The sequence below is a fragment of the Coenobita brevimanus genome, chromosome 5 (genome assembly GCF_032717465.1).
Source record: "Coenobita brevimanus isolate Jiangsu-jjx chromosome 5, ASM3271746v2, whole genome shotgun sequence".
In the NCBI taxonomy this organism is placed as follows: domain Eukaryota; kingdom Metazoa; phylum Arthropoda; class Malacostraca; order Decapoda; family Coenobitidae; genus Coenobita; species Coenobita brevimanus.
This window is the reverse complement of record NC_136958.1, coordinates 11,170,613-11,193,031: the sequence shown is the minus strand read 5'-3', so window position 1 is coordinate 11,193,031 and position 22,419 is coordinate 11,170,613. Positions and strand designations below refer to the sequence as shown.

The 22,419-nt window shown below is 43.5% G+C and overlaps 1 protein-coding gene across 1 annotated transcript in view; it reads left to right on the top strand.

Moving 5' to 3' along the window:
- The window catches only part of Dnaaf3 (Dynein axonemal assembly factor 3), a 122,284-nt gene that overhangs the window by 3,933 nt on the left and 95,932 nt on the right, over nt 1–22,419 (top strand). Inside the window, exon 2 of the mRNA XM_080270753.1 lies at nt 9,000–9,016. Coding sequence (XP_080126879.1) covers nt 9,000–9,016 — 17 coding nt within the window. The remainder of the gene's footprint in view (nt 1–8,999; nt 9,017–22,419) is intronic.

Genomic DNA, 22,419 nt, shown 5'->3' with positions numbered 1-22,419 from the left:
TTTTTAGCTAGTTTTTCGAGGAGGGGCACTAACCCTCCGCCAACCCACTTGTTGTCACATAGGGAACACGTGTTGGTTGGTTATAAGGTTACCACTCAGCACTGTAAATGCTTTCCTGGTTCATAGGAAAACAGTTGGCTTGCCACTCAGTGTCGTATTACCAGTACCGATACCTAAAAAACAGAGCATCACTACACTAAGTGGCTAAAACACATTAATCTAAGTCTAAAAACAGTTTATAGATCAACCTAAACACAATTTTAGTCTAAAATATCATCAAAATCATTAAAAAAAAATCAAAACCCATTGTTAAACTGGAGTTCGGCTATCATTAGGTAGGGTATGGTGGTATTTCTACCCCCATCGTAAAGCCAGGTTGTCGCATGTAGGGGTATCATACATCGAGATATTATTACTGTACTGGTAATGATTGGCTGTTTTAGGGTTTAACCAACCTTGACCCATCTTTACTTAACCTTGAGACAATCAATCCAGGCCTAACCAGAACAATTTCAAACACTGTCTTGGCACACCTTCAACACAGGAAGCAAAGGGTCAACATACAGGAAGCAGGGAGTCAGCATACAGGAAGCACAGAGTCCAGTGGAGGATGCCAACACTGCTTCCATGTGTTATGTGTGAGTGCTATACAGTAAACCCTCGTTTTACCGTACCCCACTAGACCAACTTTTGGATATAACCCTTTGAGATCCCTGGACAAACCATCATTCATACAGGATATCATTTGTAATTGGGGAAAAACCACGTGGACCAACAGGAAAACTCTGGTCTAACGGTTCTGGATCAAACTGAATTGCTTCCTGGATGCGGGGTGACTCAGAATGCACTTACCAATGCTGGTAGCTTTTTTTTTTTTTCCTCCTGCTGGGCTAGTCAAGAAAGAGTGCTATAACAAGGGTGTAAAATTATGGCCAAATTTGTATCAAGTGGGTACAGTTTTCATTTTTAGTACTAGAATATGCTATGTCACTCATTTATTTTCTATTACAGGCAGCTCCCACTATTTGACAGGGATGCATTTCATAAAACGTACGGTAGTGGAGTAACGAATTGGTCGAATAATGAACCTAGTTTTCCCATAAAATTGCTAAGAAATATAGGAGTTAGGTTCTTGACCACCTTCATCATTAAAAAATATTCAATAAAGATGGAAAAAAATACCATTTATTAGTACTGCTTTCAGGTGACTGCCCTTTTCTCTCTTCCTTCCATCTTTCCGTCCTTCCTCGTCTGTCTGTCTTTCCGTCCATCCTCTTCTGTCTTTCCGTCCTTCATTCTTTCCTCTTATGTTGTTGGGTGACCCTACAGTGAGTGACAAGCTAAATGGTTTCCTCTACACCAGGAAATTATTTACTATGCTGGGTGGTAACCATATAACCAAACTATGGCGCCTGGTGGTTTAGTGGGTAATTAAGGCGCTCCAGCCGGATTGAGCCTGTTTAGGTTTATATCCAAGGGATGGTTGGGGTTAATGCTCATGTAATGCCGCTCAGCGATGAGTCAGGCTGGCTGCTCTCATTTTAAATGTCAGGACCAACTTGCCGAGCCCTGGGCTCCAGTGCTCCTCATAGGGCAACACCGGATTGGATAATGATGATGATGATGATCGTCACCATCATCATCATCATCATTTTACACCTTTTATTTATTAAACAAGGATTGTTTTTAGTCCACTTTATTTCTAACACAATAATGAGGAAAGAAACATCAGGACATAGTGTACTACATCAGAAAACTCTCTCTCTCTCTCTCTCTCTCTCTCACACACACACACACACACACACACACACACACACACACACACACACACACACACACACACACCAAAAATTATATACGAAGGCCACACATTTATGTAAACACTCACTCAGGTTGGTGGGCACATGACTGTACTTGACAGGGGTAGCAGTAGAGGTCTTGTGTGGAGCCTTGGTGGTGCTGTAGTATTCCATGTGGTCAAATAGAAATGCAGATGGATGAAGAGGCAACCAATCAGCAGGGCATAGCACGGGAGACTGAGGCAGCTCAGCTGATCTGTCTAGCGGCACGCGGTTTGAATTGTCAAAATGGTAGGGATAACGAAGTCGAACAACGAAAAACTGTATAGATTTATAAATGTCGAAGCAACGAATTGTCGGATAATGATCGGTCGAAAAATAAGGGTTTGCTGTAGGCCTACCATAAATGTTTGAAATCCCACTTCAGGGGGTGCACTGTCAGCCTTAGCCTACCAGATTATTGGCTTTATCGGATTTGGCTTCCCCCTTACCGACCTGGCTTAGAGATGGTTTACTATACAGTATTTCCATTATTCAGACATGGGATGATTACACTGGTAACATAATTGATTATGATTATGGTTACATGAGAAAATTCTTATAACAGTTATGATTATGTCTGAACAAAATTTGGATTTATTCAGTTACAGTTAGGTACAGTTATATTCCTTGTAATTGTGATTATACTCAGGATTAATTCCAACAAAAGCAAACAAAGTAGCTGTTGTGAAAGTACAGTATCTTTATCTGTAGCTTCTTTTAAAAATTAATCAGGTTCATATTACATACAGTCAACCTCTGCTGTTCACGTGAGTTATGCACCAGACCTCCCCGCGAATGGGTGAAATCCGCGAATAATAGTTCATTCATTCATTGCCAGACGCCATGTATCCCAAACGGGGTGGCCAACGGCTTAGAGTTAATTGTTTTACAGGGAGGGGCACTAATCCTCCACCAACCCCACTTGAAATCCGCGAATAATAGTACCCTCAACAAAAATCACTGATTTCACTGTTTTAACTACAGTACTTCCATTGCCTACAGGCCCACTACTGGTATGAGACCTGTGAATGCATTTTTTGGCACAATACTTCCTAAAAAAAAACAGTACAGGATGATACACAAGCTCTTTTAGGTACAGTGTACTATATATACCCATGCGATGATGATGATGAGAGTTTGCCGTGGAGTACATGATGGACGGTGAATGATGCATGTTCTGTATTGCATAGCAGGATGGCAGTATTTTTCATCAGAAACATGAGGAAAAAAAAAAATTCCCTGTAAACCACTAGGAACAGCTGATGCTGTGAGAAAAGCAGAAAGTATCATCCTGTGACTTTTTAACCCGCCCCATTCCGACGTTTTTGGACCTTTTTTTTTTTTTGGCTCAAACATCTGCTTTTGGTGAGAAACATCAAAAATTCATAGAGAAATCGCTCACCTGAGGTTTAAAATACGCGATTTAGGCATGAGTACTTCCTTACCTGACTGGGTTTTCTAACAGGCTGGCACCAAAGAAAACGAGTTCTATTGGAGGGTAACTATTTTATCCACTCATAAACAGTATTTATTTACTTGGTACAAATTTATATGTAGTACAAAAGTATATTGGTTTTCAAACAGTAATATAGGCATTATAAGCATTGTTTCACTCACTAACTCATCACCATTCATGACCTTTTTTTTCCCACATTACCTGATCATCATTTCTGACTGTTTCTTCCTCTAATGCTCAGTAAACTTTGTCCTCCACATTGTCATTGATTGGGGAATCACTCTGACCCTGAATGTCTTTATTGGCTAGGTCACTGGTAACAGGTGAATTGCTGAGACAATGGCGTGCGGGTGGGGGGGGAGAGGTTATGCGGTGTAAGGCATTGTTCCTGCTTGGCATCTTGCAGAGGAATAGAGGAAGGTGTCCCGTGTATACGTGCCAAAAATCACTCGCGAAATCACTCACGAAAATTGAAAATTGAGCAAATTAGGGACCTTGCAATGTTGCCGCATTAATTCACGTCGCCGGGACGGCGCGGGTTAAAATAATCTCCCAGAAAAATCCACGAATATGCAAACCCGCAAGTATGCGAATGTGAATGGTGAACCCGCGGATAGCCAGCGGGGGTTGACTACTCTAGTTGTGACATTCATTATTCACTGACTTTTTGTAGTGCTGCCTACTTCTTCCTTCACCTTTATCATTCTTTTTTTGTGTCTGCTGTCCTTTCTTCCTATTTCTCCCATCTTTCCTGACACATATTATTACGGTACTCTTCTTTCCATTTCAAGTGGCTTTACATTGAGTGACAAGCCTAACGGTTTCCTGTAAGCCAGGAAACCATTTACAGTACAGTACTGGGTGGTAACCATTTAACCAACCCATACGTGTTTCCTACATGTCAGCAGGTAAGTTGGCGGAGAGTTAGTGTCCCTTCTCGTAAAACAACTAACTCAGAGACAAACAGCCACCCTTTCCGGGATTATGGCATCAGGCTATAGATAGGCAAATAGAGAGTTTATATTTCAACAACATTAGTAAATCATGTAGACATCAGTTTAGTTTCTACCATTAATATCCTTGTTGTGTTATATACCACACTACACATCTGCTGTCAATCAATCAGCTGCCAAACTCTGTGCATCTCCAGTATCACCCATTCTAGGCCAACAGTTGAGGCTTTACATCAGACACATAAACCATTTTGGGGGGTGGGGGGGAACACACTTGTACTGCATTTTATATACCGTCATATGATTAAGTAAAGTTCTAATTAGAGAAATATATACCACTATCAGAGCTCTGAGGTATTTAAATAGGAAGGATTTGTTGATCTAGAGAAGATGTACAATACATGTGTTTACCAAGGTACCGGCTCACTTTACACTCTCTCTTCTGTCTTTCTTTCCTTCATTCTTTCCTCTTCTGCCAGTGGGTGACTCCACACTGAGTGACAAGCCAAATGGTATCCTGGACACCAGGAATCCATTTACTATGCTGGGTGGTAACTGGTAACCACATAACCAAATTATGGCACCTGGTGGTTTAGTGGGCAATTAAGGCGCTACAGTCGGATTGAGCCTGTGCAGGTCTCAGTCCAAGGGGTGGTTGGGGTTTATTGCTCACATAATGCCACTCATGGATGAGTGAAGCTGATCACTCTCATCTTAAATGTCAGGATCAACTTGCAAGCCTTGGGCTCCTACGATCCTCATGGGGCAACACAGGATTGGATAATGATGATGATGATGACCAGCAGTTAACTGTAGCATGGGAAAAAGTGATACCTGAAAATCTGTTTATTTATGGAAATGTATTTGGGATCAAAGACAGCTGTTTGCACACCATTTGGAGATACTGCCCAGAATTATTTGAGATTAAAGTGAGAGTGCATAAAGGATCTGCTATTAGTCCATTTCTGCTTCTTATTGTAATGGACACTTTCATTGAAGGAATTAAAGAAGAGGGCCTGTGGGACATGTCCTATGTGGACAGTTTGATAGCAGTTGAAGAAACTGTGGAGGAACTGCAGCAATGGATGTTGTGATTGAAGGAGATGAACCCAGCAAAAACGGAAATGATGGTGAGCAGCAGAGTCATTGGAAAACAGATACATATAAAAGACGGATGTGGAAAAGTGTGAAGCAGGTACAGAGTTTAAGTACAGGTATATAAGTTCATTGGTAGAAGAAAAGGATGGGACAGTAGCCAAGGTAAGGGATAAAATGAAAGTAGCCTAGTGAAAACAAGGAGAATTCAGTAGTGTGAATATGTACATGGATGGGGTAATAAAAGAGGTACAAGGTAGGGTAGTGGATGTTGGAGTGGCCCTGGTGAGAGAGGGTAGTGTTTGGAAACTCCCTGTACTGTTGTTTGCAGATGATACTGTATGTTGTTGAGTGAAGACGAAGGGTAGCTGCAGGGCTTGGTGGATGAGGTTGGGAGAGTGTGTAAGAAGCAGAATCTAAAGGTGAATGTAGGGAAGAGTAAAGTGATGGTCTTTGAGAGAGGTGAAGTCAGTGAATGTACAGCGAGGTTGGATGGTGAGGAATTGGAAAATGTGATTATGTTTAAGTACTTGGGTAGTGTGATGAGTAAGGATGGAGGTTTGGAGGGTGAAGTGCTTGAAAGGGTACAGCAGGGAAGAAAGGTTGCTGGTTCCTTGAAAGCAGTGATAAGAAACAGGGAAGTGAGCATGGAAGTGAAAAAGTTACTACATGACAGTATTGTGATACCAACTGTAACGTATGGAAGTGAAGCTTGGATGTTGTTGGAAGGACACAGGTCAGGAGTGAGAGCAGTGGAAATGAGTTATTTAAGAGGAGCCTGTGGAGTCACATGGAGAGACAGGTTGACAAATGAGGATATAAAGGAGCGTTGTGGTGTGGATGTGGATGTGATAGGAAGCGTTATGAGGAATACACTGAGGTGGTTTAGCCATGTGGAGAGGATGGAGGATGAAAGACTGACGAAGAGAGTGTATGTGAGTGAGGTGGAGGGGGGGAGAGGGAGGGGGAGGCCAAGGATGAGATGGAAGGATGGGGTGGAGAGGTATGTGAGAGAGGGGGATGTGAGTTGGGAGCAGGGCAGTGAAATGGCGAGGGACAGGGCGACGTGGAGGCGATTTGTTTGTGGCCACCCCGAACGGGATTGAGGAGTCTGGCAATAGATAGATAGATAGATTATGTGACCAAAAGTAAGCAAAAACCTAAATTTAAAATGCACACTTCAATGATAAGACCAGTATTGCTATATGGAGCAGAGGTGAATGGGCTTCCTGCACACTGCTCTTCTAAGCAAGGTGGAGTCAAACACTTTTAATTTCACCAAGTTCTCACTTCTTGCTGATTCCCTTCAACCTCTCTATCCTCACAGCCACAGCACTTTTACATCATAGCTATTTACTGTAGCTGCCATAATTGAGTGGCCACTGCTCTTCTGAACTGTCTGCTTGTATCCTTCCTCTGTTATGGCAGACTCATAGCACCCGTCTGGTAGAGCACTCACCTTTTTTGTGTCCAGCTATCTAATGCACAAGCTAACCAGTAGTCTCAGTCCATCTGTGCAACAGCACAGCTCTTGGACTGTCACCTTTAGTCTGTATTTCCTCTGCATATGATTTTTTTTTTTTTTTTATGCCATGTGCCCTTTTTTTGATAAGGTCTGAGGTGTTGCCCTGGGTAGAGGACTTTGGTTCTGGAGCATGTGGCTTTCTATGACCAGATGCCCTTCCTGATGTCATCCAATGGCCCTAGAGTGGACTCGAACCTCCAACCCTTCGATCAAAGCGCTCTGACCCACAGAACCTCGGCTGCTACAACCAGCCAGGTGACAGTTGAGTGCTATCTCTCCCAGCAGGGCAGCTTACCAGGGTGCGGCGTGAGCTTATGCCCCTTCGGTCTTGAGTCAGGTGCTCTACCACTGAGGCACTGTGCCCCCAAACTCAGTGTCTTTTAAATGTAGTGTGTCCAGACATCTTGAAATATATTTCTCTCTCTCTCTCTCTCTCTCTCTCTCTCTCTCTCTGTTTGTCTCTGTCTGTCTGTCTGTCTCTGTCTGTCTGTCTCTGTCTGTCTGTCTGTCTGTCTGTCTGTCTCTGTCTGTCTGTCTGTCTGTCTGTCTGTCTATCTGTCTCTGTCTGTCTGTCTGTCTGTCTCTGTCTGTCTGTCTGTCTGTCTCTCTCTCTCTCTCTCTCTCTCTCTCTTCACTCCATGTGTGGGGGGAGGGAGAAAGTTATTGGAGCAAAGCTTAATATAATTGGCAAAGATTGGAGTCTTGTAACCTACTTGTATTGTGGTGATGGTGTTTTGATGGCAGAATGGGAAGGAGAGTTGCAAAGGGTAGTGAATGAGTTTAAAAGGGTCTGCACAAGAAGGAAAATTTAAAGTGTGAATAATGGTATGTGAAAGGAAAGAGTATGACACAGTAGATTTTGGCAGGCAGAACAAGGTATAGAGAGGACGGGGCGAACTGCAGAGCTCAGATAGCAGGTCATGTGGTTGGGGAGGTTGTTAATCTTAAATATCTGGGAGAAGGTATGTATAAATATGACACATTGCTGGGTGAGTTTAAATAAAGATCACTTCAGGGGAGAGTTCAGTTGTGTTTTGAAGGGTAACAGACTTGGTGTGAAGGTTCAGAGTGCCCTGCATGAAAGTGTCTTATTGTCAACATTCTCATATGGGAAATGTTGTTGGTTGTTGTTATTGATGTTGATTTACCCCAGTCTCTCTTGCCAAGCAAAGCCATCAACTACAGGCAAACAGCTGCCCCTGCAGGGCCATCCTATGGAGTGAACTGATGTTCCCTTCTGGCGGACAGCACCTCGCTGAGTGAAGAAAAGTATGGAGGTTTGGTTCCCAAATGGATGCTGCATTTGTGCCTCCTCACCTAGTTAACAGGGGCACCATAGTAGACTCCACATTGCCCCATGACTTGGATATATAGTTACCACCCAGTGTTGTAAATCGTTTCCTGGGTTACAGGAAACCATTAGGCTCGAAACTAATTGTAGAACCACCTGAAATGGAAAGAAAAATATGATAACAAAAAGTCACAGGAAGGAAGGGAAAAATAGGAAAAGAGGATAGCAGACACAGGAAAAGAATGATATAGGTGAAGAAAGAAAATGGGCAGCATATGGGAGTGAAACTGGACAGCAAATGACAGAGTTGTCTAGGTTGCAAGCTGTAGCAATGCTCTTTCTTAGAACAACTGCAGGTATGGGGAGGATAACAGTGAAGTTTATGGGCATTATGTAAGGGATGAAAAAGCTATAGAAATGAGGTTTGGAACTGCAAAGTGGATAAAGAAGAGTAGGTTATGTCAAGTTGGCACGGGCCCTGTAATTACAAGAAATCCATAGATAGAGTGCCAAAGAAAGTTTGTGAAAGTGAGATTGAGGGTAATGGTGGTAGAGGTAGACCTTGGAAGAAGAGGGTGGAACAACATACAGTGCTGCTGAAAGAGAAAGAAGATGAGGAAGATGAGTGTTTGGGGGTGGATTACTGAAAGAGGAAGAGGAGTGTTTGAGGGTGGAGCAATATACTACATAATATTGGTGGAAGAGAAGGAAGAGGAAGAGGTGTGCTTGAGAGTGGAACAGTATACTGTACAGTGTTTGTCAAAGTGAAAGAAGAGGAAGAGGTGTGCTTGAGGGTGGAACACGGTACTGTACAGTATTGGTGAAAGAGAAGAAACAGGAAGAAGAGGTTTGAGGGTACAGTGGTGAAAGAGAAGGAAGAGGAAGGGGAATATTCGGGACAGTGAGAATGGTGTGTGAGGATAAGGTAGCTTGGAGGTGCTCTTGTCACGGTCAGCTCCTGTCCAGGAGCTCCTAGGAGAGAGCGAGGCGTTGAAGATGATGATAATGATGATGGAAGAATTATTTGGCAGACTTGTAGACTGTGGTTCCTTTATCTTTTTACATAAAAAATAAGGTGAAAGAATGAATGTTTAATGGAAAGGGCAGAAATGAGGATTTGAAGATGAATTTTGAGGATTTTTCCTGATTGAAAGGATTAGAAATGACATGAGAAGCCTCCCAAAAAGGCACAGAAAGATCTGGTTAAAGTAAGGGGGTCCCTGGGATGGCAGGTTCAGTTGGGGTGGAACAGGATATGAGAGAGTTCTGTCTGACAAGGGATGATATGGTAGACAGAAATTACTGGAAGTAGTGTCTTAGAGCAGCCTGCTTCTTGTAAATGGGAAAAGGCATAAAAGTATTGGAATCTGAAAAGTTCATTATTTTTTGTGACTGCATCGTTGATGCTGTTTAGGCAAAGTTAGTAATGTTGGTGTCTTACTAGAATGATACACTAAGTCTTGAATTGCTCAGATATGCTGTACATAGCAACACAAAAATGCTAGAAAAACTTCTCATGATTATGTAGAAGGGAAAGTGAATAGGCCTAACGAATTTATCCGGAAATATGTATACCGGTACTGTATACAGTATCAATCATCATCTTGCTATGAGGGTTGTTGTTGTTATTGTTTTTATCAACCCCGTTCTGTCTGACTGAGCAGATCCACCAACTGCAGGCAAGCAACTGCCCTTGCAGGATTGTCTCATGCAGTGAACCAGTGCTCCCTTGCTGTTGACAGTGCCTCGTGACAGTGAGGTGCAGGGAAAAATGTGGAGGTTTTGTTCCTGGATGGACATCGCAATTTTATTTCTCTACTCAGTTAGCAGGAACATCATAGCAGGCTCCACACCATCCCATTATCTGGTTACAGTATATAGTTACCACCCAGCATTGTGCAGGAGATGGTTTCCTGGGTTACAAGAAACCATTAGGCTTGTTTCTCGGTGTGGAGTGACCTGAAGTAGAAAGAAGTATACTACAGTAATAAAAAGCGATAGGAAGGAAAGGGAGGTGGGGGAAGAGAGAAAAGGACAGATGCAGAGGAAGAATGAAATAGATGAGGAAGAAGCAGCAGCACTAGGCACATAAAATGGATGGATGATAGTCATCACCACCTACTGTAACATCCTCCTAAAAAGGTACAGTGCACAAATGAAAAGAGTAGTTATCTGGCTAATTTCGTCTTAGTAAGAATACAGAAACAGTTTAGATTAGTGTTAAGAGTCTGAAATATTTGTTGAAGTATTAATATTCAGATATGTGGCACAGTACACCCCTGTTATCTGGTCTCCCGGTAATTGACAAATTGCTGTAACAGTGAAAGAAGTTAGGAGCATATCCCTGTGTTTAGTGCATCATTCCTGCTATAACAGTGAAGGTGGCAGACGAAAAGCCCATTATGTGCACTGACACGCACAAGCCGATTGACACCTGTTGGAACCAAGATGGCCATCAGTGTTTACACGCACAGAAGCCCATTCTGACACTTCCATTCAAGTCCCTTAGCTCTCAACACTGCTTTGAACAGGTGGGCCACTTTATACCCCCCCCTTCTGTGTGTGTGTGTGTGTGTGTGTGTGTGTGTGTGTGTGTGTGTGTGTGTGTGTGTGTGTGTGTGTGTGTGTGCGTGTCCTGCAGTAGAGATTGCATCTCGTGTGTTCATCGGATTGCATTGTTCACCCACTCCTCAGCATAACATAGCTGACCCAGTGCAATCATTTGTGTTCAGTGCAAGTGGTTGAAAGGCATTGGTGTGTGCTTATTTATTTTTATTTTTTTTATATTTTTTATTTTAGTGAAATAGCTGAAAGTCTGTGATAATGTCTGGTCGAGGTGCTCCCTGTGGTGGAAAGTGTGGCACTCAGGGTGCTGCTTCTGATGAGGGGAAGGTGAAGCACCCAATGAAAAGTGTCACCCTTGAAGTGAAACTGGATATTGTGAGTGACATCAAGGTGGCTAGGGCACTAGCAGCATTGCTGACACACTACAGAGTCTCTAATCACCCATTTGTACTGCCATCAAGAGGTTTGGTGATGTGTTAACTGCAGGGCAACAGGTGTCCTCCCTCAGTGCTAAGAGGATCACAAAGGCTGGGGACCCAGTGTTTAAGGAGCTGGAGCAATGAGTGAGTGCCCAGGGACACCACATGTCCCCCAGCCTCAGGGAGACCCATGATGATGACTCGGTCAGGACCCAGCACCATTTAATGTTAGTTACACTTATTTTGAGACTGTGAGGGCGCTCACTATCCACTCACTCGATGTAGTGCTGCTGTCAGGTGTCTGCCCTTTCCTCTCCTCCATCCTCCTTTCCTTCCATCCTCTTCTGTCTTTCTTTCCTTCATTCTTTCCTTGTCTTGCCTACAAGTGACTTTACACTCCCTCTTCTGTCTTTCTTTCCTTCATTCTTTCCTCTTCCTTCTGCCTGTGGGTGACTTTACACTGAGTGACAAGCCAAATGGTTTCCTGTACACCAGGAAACCATTTAGTATGCTGGGTGGTAACCATATAACCAAATTTTGGCGCCTGGTGGTTTAGTGGGTAATTGTTGCACTCCAGTCTGATTGAGCCGGTGAAGGTTTATATCCAAGGGGTGGTTGGGGTTGATTGCCCATGTAATGCCACTCAGGGATGAATGAGACTGGTCACTCTCATCTTAAATGCTGGGACCAACTGCCTAGCCCTGGGCTCCTACGCTTCTCTTAGGGTAGTGTAGGATTGGATGATGGATGGATGGATTAATCGTCTTACTTCTACTCTATGCTTTGTATTACTTTTTCTTTCGTACCATAGGTGATACAGTGAAGGAATGTAGTTAAATAAAGACATTAGAGGAAGTCTAGGAACCAGTCTAGGGTGTAGGATTTTTTTTTTTTTTTGGTCAGTTTTAGGTGGGTGCTCCCTGGGCTGAAACTTAACCCCTTTGAACCCACGTTATAAACATCTTGGTATCTAATAAGTTGTTCTCCGATCCACTTTCCTTAATGTAACCCCATCAGATAATAGGTGTGCTGTACAGTATTAGACAGCTATTGAAATGTATTTTCATTGATGATATATAACTGTAATCATCAAATAATTATGATTATGGTTACTGGTACATTTGCAATGTATTCTATTACAGTACTGATCACTGCCCATATAATATGAATGTAATTGATTACAGTTGCACATAAGTTTATCTATCTATCTATCTATTGCCAGACGCCTCAATCCCGTTTGGGGTGGCCACAAACAAATCGCCTCCAAGTCGCCCTGTCCCCCGCCATTTCACTGCCCTGCTCCCAACTCACACCCCCCTCTCTCATATACCTCTCCAACCCATCCCTCCATCTCATCCTCGGCCTCCCCCTCCCTCTTCCCCCCTCCACCTCACTCACATACACTCTCTTCGTCAGTCTTTCACCCTCCATCCTCTCCACATGGCCAAACCACCTCAGTGTGTTCCTCATAACGCTTCCTATCACATCCACATCAACACCACAACGCTCCTTTATAGCCTCATTCGTCAGCCTGTCTCTCCACGTGACTCCACAGGCTCCTCTTAAATAACTCATTTCCACTGCTCTCACTCTTGACTTGAGTCCTTCCAATAATGTCCAAGCTTCACTTCCGTACGTTAGAGTTGGTATCACAATACTGTCATGTAGTAACTTTTTCACTTCCATGCTCACTTCCCTGTTTCTTAACACTGCTTTCAAAGAACCAGCAACCTTTCTTCCCTGCTGTACTCTTTCAAGCACTTCACCCTCCAAACCTCCATCCTTACTCATCACACTACCCAAGTACTTAAACGTACTCACATTTTCCAATTCCTCACCATCCAACCTCGCTGTACATTCACTATCTTCACCTCTCTCAAAGACCATCACTTTACTCTTCCCTACATTCACCTTTAGATTCCGTTTCTTACACTCTCTCAAACTCATCCACCAAGCCTTGCAGCTCCCCTTCGTCTTCACTCAACAACACAGTATCATCTGCAAACAACAGTACAGGGAGTTTCCAAACACTATCCTCTCTCACCAGGGCCACTCCAACATCCACTACCCTACCTTGTACCTCTTTTATTACCCCATCCATGTACAGATTGAACAACCATGGAGACATGACACATCCCTGTTTCAAACCAACTTTCAAAGAGAAAAATTCACTTAGTTCACCATCCACACGCACTGCAGCCTTCGCACCATCATACATACTCTTCACAGCATTCAACAACTTCCCATCTACTCCAAATATTCTTAACACTTTCCACAATCCTTGTCTATCCACCCTGTCATATGCTTTCTCCAAATCCATGAAAGCCGCATACAACTTCTTTCCCTTCTCTAGAAACTTTTCCACTAAAGATCTAAGAATGAATATCTGATCTACACAACCTCTTCTCTTCCTAAAGCCTCCCTGTTCTTCTCTAACTAATTTCTCTGTTCTTTCTCTAACTCTGTCAATAAGTATCCTACCATACACTTTTCCTATTATACTAAGAAGACAAATGCCTCTATGGTTACCACACACTTCTTTTTCCCCTTTTCCTTTGTACAAGGGAATAATTATACCTGACTTCCAATCCTCCGGGACTCTACCTTCCTCCCAGGCCAATCTGCACATCTTCCACATCCATTCTACTACTATCTCTCCCCCATGCTTCATCATTTCACCACACACTCCATCAATTCCTGGGGCTTTCCCCGATTTAACTTTCTTCATTGCTTCCACAACTTCTATCCTACTGATTTCTTCCTGTCTTCTCACCTCCCTCCTTCTCCCAGCCATTCCCCAGCCACTTATACTCGCATTACTTCCATCCTCTACGTTCAACAATTCCTTAAAGTGTTCTCTCCATCTGCTCACTTTTTCTCCCTCTCCACTAATAATCTACCATTTTTATCTTTCACTCCCCTGCTAACTTCACTTCCACCCTGTCTTACTCTCTTCACTTCTCTCCAGAACATTTTCTTACAGTCCCTCCACTTTACACTCAAATTCCTTCCAAATTCCTCATCCACTCTCTTCTTACTCTCTCTTACTAATCTTTTCACCTCTCTTTTTCTTTCCACATATAACTCTCTCTTCCGCCTCTCAACTTCTTCCACGCCCCTATTTCTCATCCATTCATTGTATTCTTTCTTCTTTTGTGCCACAGCCTGTTTCACCTCTTCAGTCCACCACGCTGTTCCTTGCACCCCCTTCCGTATTCTCTTCCTTCCACACACCACATCACATGCTGCACATATTTCTTCTATAAATATCTTACACACACCTTCCACGTCTCCCATCTGCTCCAATTCATATTTGCCCAATCGTTCCTCCACTTCTCTCTTATACTCTGCCTTTTTCTCATCCTCTTGTAACCTTTCCACTCTCCTTGCAACTACTCCTTCCTCTCGTCTTTCCCTTCTTCTATTCCTCCATCTTACTTGCATTCTAATTCTGGCCACCACCAAGTAGTGGTCAGAAAGTCCACTCCCCCAACCTCTATACACTCTTGCATCCTTTACACATCTTCGCATCCTTTCATAAGTTTATAATTAATTGTAATCAATTATGTTTACAGATTTCAGTTACCCTATGTCGTATAGTTTATAAAAGCTCTTGCATGTGTTGAACTTGGTCACAGCTAATGGTGGCTGTCTATGCCACTCAATCTTTGGCAGCCCCCCTATTCAGTCCCTTACCACTGAGGTCACACTCCATGACCTCATCCCAGATTTTCTTTGGTCTGCTCCTCTCAGCAGTACCCTTCATGTTCACACCTCTCACCCTCTGCACCCTCCTCTGCTTCCAGTTGTTATCATCCATTCAGCATGTCCAAGCCATCTCTATCAACCCACCCTCATCACAACACCAATACATGACAGCCAAAATTGTTGATTTCTGATGGAAGTGTCATAAAAAAAAAGTTTTTTGTACTGGTAAGAACTAACTGAAGAACACCCCATAATAACTGGATTGAGTATGGGACGAAAGGGAAAAAACAAATTTTTTTGATGTGATTTGATTCATTTTGACATTCACATCTGTTGCAGATTAACTGTTTCCTAGTTATACCCCCTCCCTAATGACACTGGGGGACCCTTGGTAAATCAGTGTTTTTGGTGGGGGATGAAACAGTTCATCTGTGATAGAGGTGAAAGTCAAAATTGATTGAATCACACCAAAAAACACCAGGCAAAAATTATTATTCTAGCTGGGGAGGCATAGTCCCAGATCCCCTCCCCTCAGTTCAAAAATAACCTTAAAAATCTGTCTATCTGTCTATAGCCAGATATTTCATTCCCACTAGGGGTGGCCACAAACGAATAGCCTTCATGTCACCATGCCATTTTGCTGCTTTCCCCCTAATTTTCACCCCCTTCTTTCATATATCTGTCTTTTCCACCCTTCCAACTCATCCTCAGTTTCCCCCTCCCTTCCCCCCTCCACTTCACTTACATTCTCCTAGTTAGTCTCGCTCTCCTTCCTCTCGAAATGGCCAAACCTCCTGAGTGTATTTCTTCTGATGCTTTCTGTCACATCCACATCCACACCACATTGTTCCTTTACTTCCTCATTTGTCAGCCTGTCTCTCCTTTTAACTCCACATGCTCCTCACAAGTAACTCATTTCCACTGCTGTCACTCTTGATTCATGTCCTTTCAACAAGGTCCAAGCTTTGCATCCATGCATTAGAGTGGGGATCACATTACTGTTATGTAACAACTTTTTCATTACGGTACTTCCATGCCCACTTCTCTTTTTCTTTATCACTGCTTTCAGTGAACCAGCAACTTTTCTTTCCTGTTGTACCCTTTCAAGCACTTTGTCCTCCAGAATTCCATCCTTACTCATCATACTACCTAGGTACTTAAATGCACTCACATTTTTCATTTCTTCACCATCCAGCCTCACTGTGCATTCAGTGACATCATTTCTCTTGAAGACCACAACTTTACTCTTCCCTACATTCACTTTTAGATTCTGTTTCTTGCATACTTTTCTAAACATTCACTGAGCCTTGTAGTTCCCCTTCATCCTCATTTAACATTACAGTATCATCTGCAAACAACAGAACAGGGAAGTTTCCAAATGCTGACCTCTTCCATTTGGGCCACTCCAATGTCCACTGCCCTACCTTATATCTCTTGTATAACTCCATTCATATACATATCGAACAACTATGAGGACATAATGCATCCCTGTTTCACTCCAACATTCAGATGGAAAAATTCACTCAGTTCACCATCCACAAACACTGCAGCCTTAGTGCCCTCATGCACAGTCTTCAAGGCATTCAACAGCTTTCCATTTACTCCAGATATTCTTGATTTTTTCCACATTCCTTGTCCATCCACTCTGTCATATGCTTTCTCCAAATCCATGAAGATCGCATACAGCTTCTTTCCCATCTCTAGAAACTTTTCTCACCCCATCATTCAGTCTCAGTCAGTCCACATACAGTATTTCCACTGTTGCATCCTCAAGCACCTGGGCAATTTCTCTCTCTCTCTCTCTCTCTCTCTCTCTCTTGCTGTATATTGTATGTTACTGTTATTCTGAGTGGGGGATACACCTTCCCAAACCCCCCCTCAGTGTTTATAAGTATTTCACCTCTTGCATTTCTAACCTTAAGTACAGTATGCATTCATTGTACAGTATTGTTTCATTGTCAAAGGCTGTGTTTAGTAACACTCTGATTTCCTAAGATTTCCAGCAGTAGGTCATCTTCCTTATAAAATTTCTTCACAAAGGCATGGCAATTGTAGGTGCAACCACCACAACCACCAGCCATTTTTCAGATTTCAGATCCAAAGTTGAGGAGACATGCCCACGGACGTAGGTGTCATATGACCCAAAACTGATATTGTCATTGGCCAAGACATAGTGTGACACCATGTGACCCTTGTGACGCTTGATTGGCTCATGCACCTCTTTCATTGTGTCAGCCCGATTAGTTGACACAACTGCTTGCTGTCCTTCCACCTGCCACCCATGCCTGCCATTGTTTCTCCCTCTGTTCCCTCTTCTTCAGTAAAGGTCATATTGATGGATTACTGTATTTACTATAGGTTCGTTTTTAAAGGCTCCAACATGCTTGCATGCATCGGCCTTGGTCACCTAATGGCGGCTCTCCATGCTGCACGATCCATTGCAGCCTCCCTGTTCAGTCCCTTAACCCTGAGGTCACACTTAATGACCTTGTCCCATGTCTTTCTCGGTCTACCCCTCGTAACCACACCCCCAATATTAACACTTCTCACCTTCCTCACCCAATTATCATCCCCCATCCTCTCCACATGTCCAAACCATCTCAATCTACCCCTCCTCATCACAACACCAATACACTCCAGTCCCATCCTACTCAACTCTTCCATTGTGAACCCAGCACCCCCAGGCCTTGGATGCAAGGACGCACTGCACATCCACCTAATCATTGTCATTTCTGTACGTCTGAGCTGGCGATTATCCTCCTCCTTCACTGCCCAGGTCTCACTACCACACAGCATTACTCTCCTAACACATGCTGCATACAAAAACCCCTTAGCACTTAGGGAGAGTCCTCTCAATGTCAAGAGATGCAAAAGCTCCCTGAACTTCTTCCAACCACTTCTCACCCTAGCCACAGAGCTAGCTCCAGCCCCACCTCCAGCACACAACATGTCTCTTAAATAACAAAAATCTTCCACACACTCAAGAGATTCACCAGCAAGTTCAATTCTTTCACGTCCGACAATCTCCACCTGCTCTCCCTGACACGCCGTACACATAAAATCAGCATTATTCGCAGTCTACCTCTGATACCACTACATCTCTTATGCACCCATTTATCACAAACACCGCACAAGATGGAATTACTTCCCACGCCCTTGTGGCAAACTGCACATGGCCATTCTCCCTCGTCTTTGAAAGTACCACCACCAACCCTAGATATCATCACTTTTGTTTTATCTGCATTTACCCTTAAGCCCTTCTGCCCCATACCATCTCTCCACTTCCTAAACCTTTCCTCCGCCTCCTTTTCATTCTCTGCAATCAACACCAAATCATCAGCGTACAACAACTCCCACGGGAGTTCGTTTCTAATGTCATGTGAAAAGACTTCAAGTACCATGATAAACAACATGGGACTCAAAACTGACCCCTGATGCACACCAGCAATCACGGATAACCCATCACTCAAATCTCCATTCACTCTTACCTGGGTGTGAGCACCCACATACATAGCCATAACCACCCTAACCAGCCACTCCTCCAAGCCAAGCTTTCTCATTGCCCACTTCACCACCTCTCTAGGGACTCTGTCAAAGGCCTTTTCCAAATCAACAAAAACAAAATAAAGATCCCTTTTCCTACCAATATATTTTTCCTGAAGCTGTCGAACAATGAATATAGCATCAGTGGTCCCCCTACCTGGCATAAACCCAAACTGCATCTCATCAATATTCACTCTTTCTCTAATCATACCTTTTAAAACTCTTTCCATTACCTTCATTATCTGATCTAAAAGCTTTATACCTCTATAATTTCCTTTTTCCAGGGCATCACTCATCCCTTTATACACATTTACAATTACACTCTTCAGCCAATCATCTGGGACAACACACTCATAAATAATCCTATTTATCAGGTCAGTGACTAACTGCACCCTTGTATCGCCTGAGGCCTTCAACATTTTGGCAGTCAACCCAGACACAACTGCTGCCTTCCCCACCTTCATCCTGCCTATTGCCTCACTCACAGTAGCAGCATCAATCAAAGGCCAAGGGCCAGACACTGGATCTGCTGGCTCCAAACCTTCTCTGTCCCAGTCAGACAACCGGTTATAATGCTCTCTCCATGCATCTTTAATATCCTCACTGTTCACCAGTACCCTTCCTTCATCATTCTTCACACACTACTCACCTATAATAACCAGATTATCCCTCTTCACCTGACCTGCCACCCTAAATATCATATTTTTCCTTTCCCCATGACTTAGGTTATCAAGTAAAAGTCTCTGTGACTCAGACTTTGCCCTGTATACCTCTCTTCTAGCCCAATGCTTGTCAGCCAAAGATTCCTCTTTGCTACCACCCTTCTACCATTCCCGGAAAATCCTTCTTTTCTCCTTAACTGCAGCTTCTACACCCTCATCCCACCACCAAGTTACTTTATGTCTTGGTGGTCCTCTTGTCCAACCACATGTTACATCAGTAACTCTCAAGAGATTGTTCTTGAGGGCTCTGTACTGTTCACTAACACCTCTGTCTACAGCTCCCTGTTCAGCCACCACTCTCTTCAACTCGCTATAGAAGGCATCCCTTATCACTTGGTTTTTCAGCTTCCATATTTTCCTCCTAGGTACATAAGTCCTCTCTTTCATCACTCGTTCTTTAAGCACCACATCACAAATCAATAGTTTGTGCTGCTGCACACACGCCTCACTTCCTATAACATTATCATCCCTCACTAATCTCCTATCGTCCCTCCTAACCAGAAAATAATCTATTTGACTGCTATTTCCCCTAGACTCGTACGTAATTAACCTACTGTCTCTTTTCCTAAAATATGTGTTGTACACAATCATGTCCGTTGCCTCCCCAAACTCGAGTATCCTTTCCCTTTCTGCATTCCTTATACCATATGCACATCCCCCATGCACTCCTTCATAACCTTGTGTTGCTTCACCTACATGACCATTTAAGTCCCCTCCCAAAACCACTATCTCATCATCCTGCATACCACCCACTACATTTATTAAATCATCCCAAAATCTATCATTCTCTGCTTCATCCAATCCTGCCTGTGGAGCATATGCTGATATAATCGCAGCTATCCTTCTACCGAACAGAATTTTCACTACCAATATCCTATCGCTTACTCTCATAACATTCATAACATATTCCACCCATTTCTCTGTAACCATCACACCAACACCTCCATATCCATCTGTCCTCCCTAGCCAAAACAACTTATAGCAACAGTCCTTCTCAACAATCTTCCTGGCTGATCCACCCCTGTACCGGACTTCCTGCAAACACGCCACATCCACCCACCTCCTACTGAATGTCTCAATGACTTCCCCCACTCTTCCCCTCAAACTTCCCACATTCCATGAACCCACCCTCATCCCCCTGGGTGATTTACTGTCCTCAGGCTTGCTTTGAAACTTTTTCTTGTGTTTTGTCATATTCAGTATTAATAAAAGGGGATATACATACCACAAGCCCCACTCATTGCACAGTCCCAGGTCCAGGCAATGGATCTGGGACCCCTAGCCCACCAGCTTACCGGTGGCTGTGGTAGTGGCCTCGGGGCACCCTGCCAGGACAGCTGCAGGGACACCCTCCAAGCGCGCCTTGGCACTGCAACTATCCCGCCATTATACACCCACTGATAGGGCAGCCTTCTCGGGCGGAAGTGGCAGCCTGGAAACCGCAATGCCCTGTACCCTCTAGCACAGGCCTGAGCCCCATTTCGCCCTGGACCTATGATCTATGCCGCCGGAACCCCCATCACGCCTCCCCTCAGAAGTCTGCCACTAGGTAGCGGGGGCAAAGTTTTCTGGCCGCATGCCCTTGCTGGCGCCAACCCCTGTAACATAGTGGGATACGTTGTGTGAAATGTAAAGTGCATGTGGTGTAGTGCATAGGAGAGTTAGAGGAAATGTTTGGGAGAGTATGCTGGTCTACTCTCCATGTTACTGTCACACTGAAAAGGTCAGCAAAGGGGGATGGTTAGATAGCTAGTGAAACAGGAGCTCCAGCTCTCCCTATCACCAGCATTCCCATTCCCCTCGGGAGTACCACCCTGTTCGGCCCGTGCTATGGCCTCCTGCTAGATTTTAGGAAGGGAAGAGGTTGTGCACATCAGATATTCATTTTAAGATGTTTAATGGAGAAGTATGTAAAGATAGGAAAGAAGTTGTATGCTGTCTCTATAGATCTGGAGAAAACATTTGACAAAGTGGGTACTGTAGACAGGGAATGTGGAAGGTAGTTTACTAAAAGTATACAGAGTAGATTGAAATTGGTTGAATGCTGTGAAGAGTAGCTACGTATGAGGGCATTAAGGCTGCATTGCATGTGGATAGTGAATTAAGTGAGTTCCTTAATATGAGTGTTGGATTGAAGCAGGGGTGTGTCATGTCTTCATGGTTGTAAACTTTGTGTATGGATGGAGTTATAAAAGAGATATGGTAGAATCTCCTAAATTGCGCGATCCTAAATAGCGGATTCCTGATATGCTGCAGCAAATTACAACATCAATAAATCGCACACATTACACAAATTACACAAAATTTGCAGATCCAGCCTTGAAAATTGAAGGTTTCCCAATGCCTTTTGTAATATGCGCCACTGTTACCTCAAGTCTTCATGTCTTGCTGGCTGTTAATTACTAAACCAAACAAATTCAAGCATAACACTTACTCTAAACTAATCATAGCTCTTTCTTCCCACACCAAGCATGAAGGGTGCACACGTGTGAGCTTCAGCACCTGCCCAGCTCAGAGCACTGTCTCCTCTCTGTTGACAACGTTTACTGTAGTTCCAATAAGGTGTACGAGAATTTTTTTTTTCCTCCTGTTCTTTCTCCACCTGCCCAGTGTTAACATGGCTGTTGTGGAGGATGATGAGCATGTGGTTAGGATGGACCATGAGAGGAGAAGAAGTGAAAATGTGATAGAAAACGTGGATCCTTCAATGAAGGAAATGAGTGATTTGCTTGTGGCCATATATTTGGCAAAGGATAAGGTGGAAAGCATGGACAGAGATGAAGTGAAGCTGTCACGAATCAAATTCACGACATTTTCCTTTTGTGAGAAACCACGAACTTTAGTGGAAAACTCACTGTGTATCGTTCAGTTAACCGTTTCTCTCTCCATTTCGATGGTATACTTTTTTCAAAACATTCGTCACTGTTTCAAAAGTGACCGTTCTAATGCACGTCATTAAGTGCTCTACTGAGCGATATTATTGTTTCTATATTGTTCGCCCCTGCTTGCCTCAACCGTTGGCCACGCCCTTCTTCCGGCTGGCCTGGGCATCCTACCACGCACATCGAATTTGGATCAGTCTTTTATATGTTGCAACGGAGTGTGGTTCTGTGTTCCAGTAGTGATAGTGAGAGAGGTCTTCTAGCACCCAGACTCCACTAGATCTACAGTTCTCCAGGCTCCCACCCTTCCTTGGTGATACGCTACATTGACCAGTATTTCTTTAGTTCTTTCTTAGTTTTAAAATAATTATTTTAGCTAGCTTTGTGAAAGAGTGAGTGAGTGCATTCCGTTTAATATT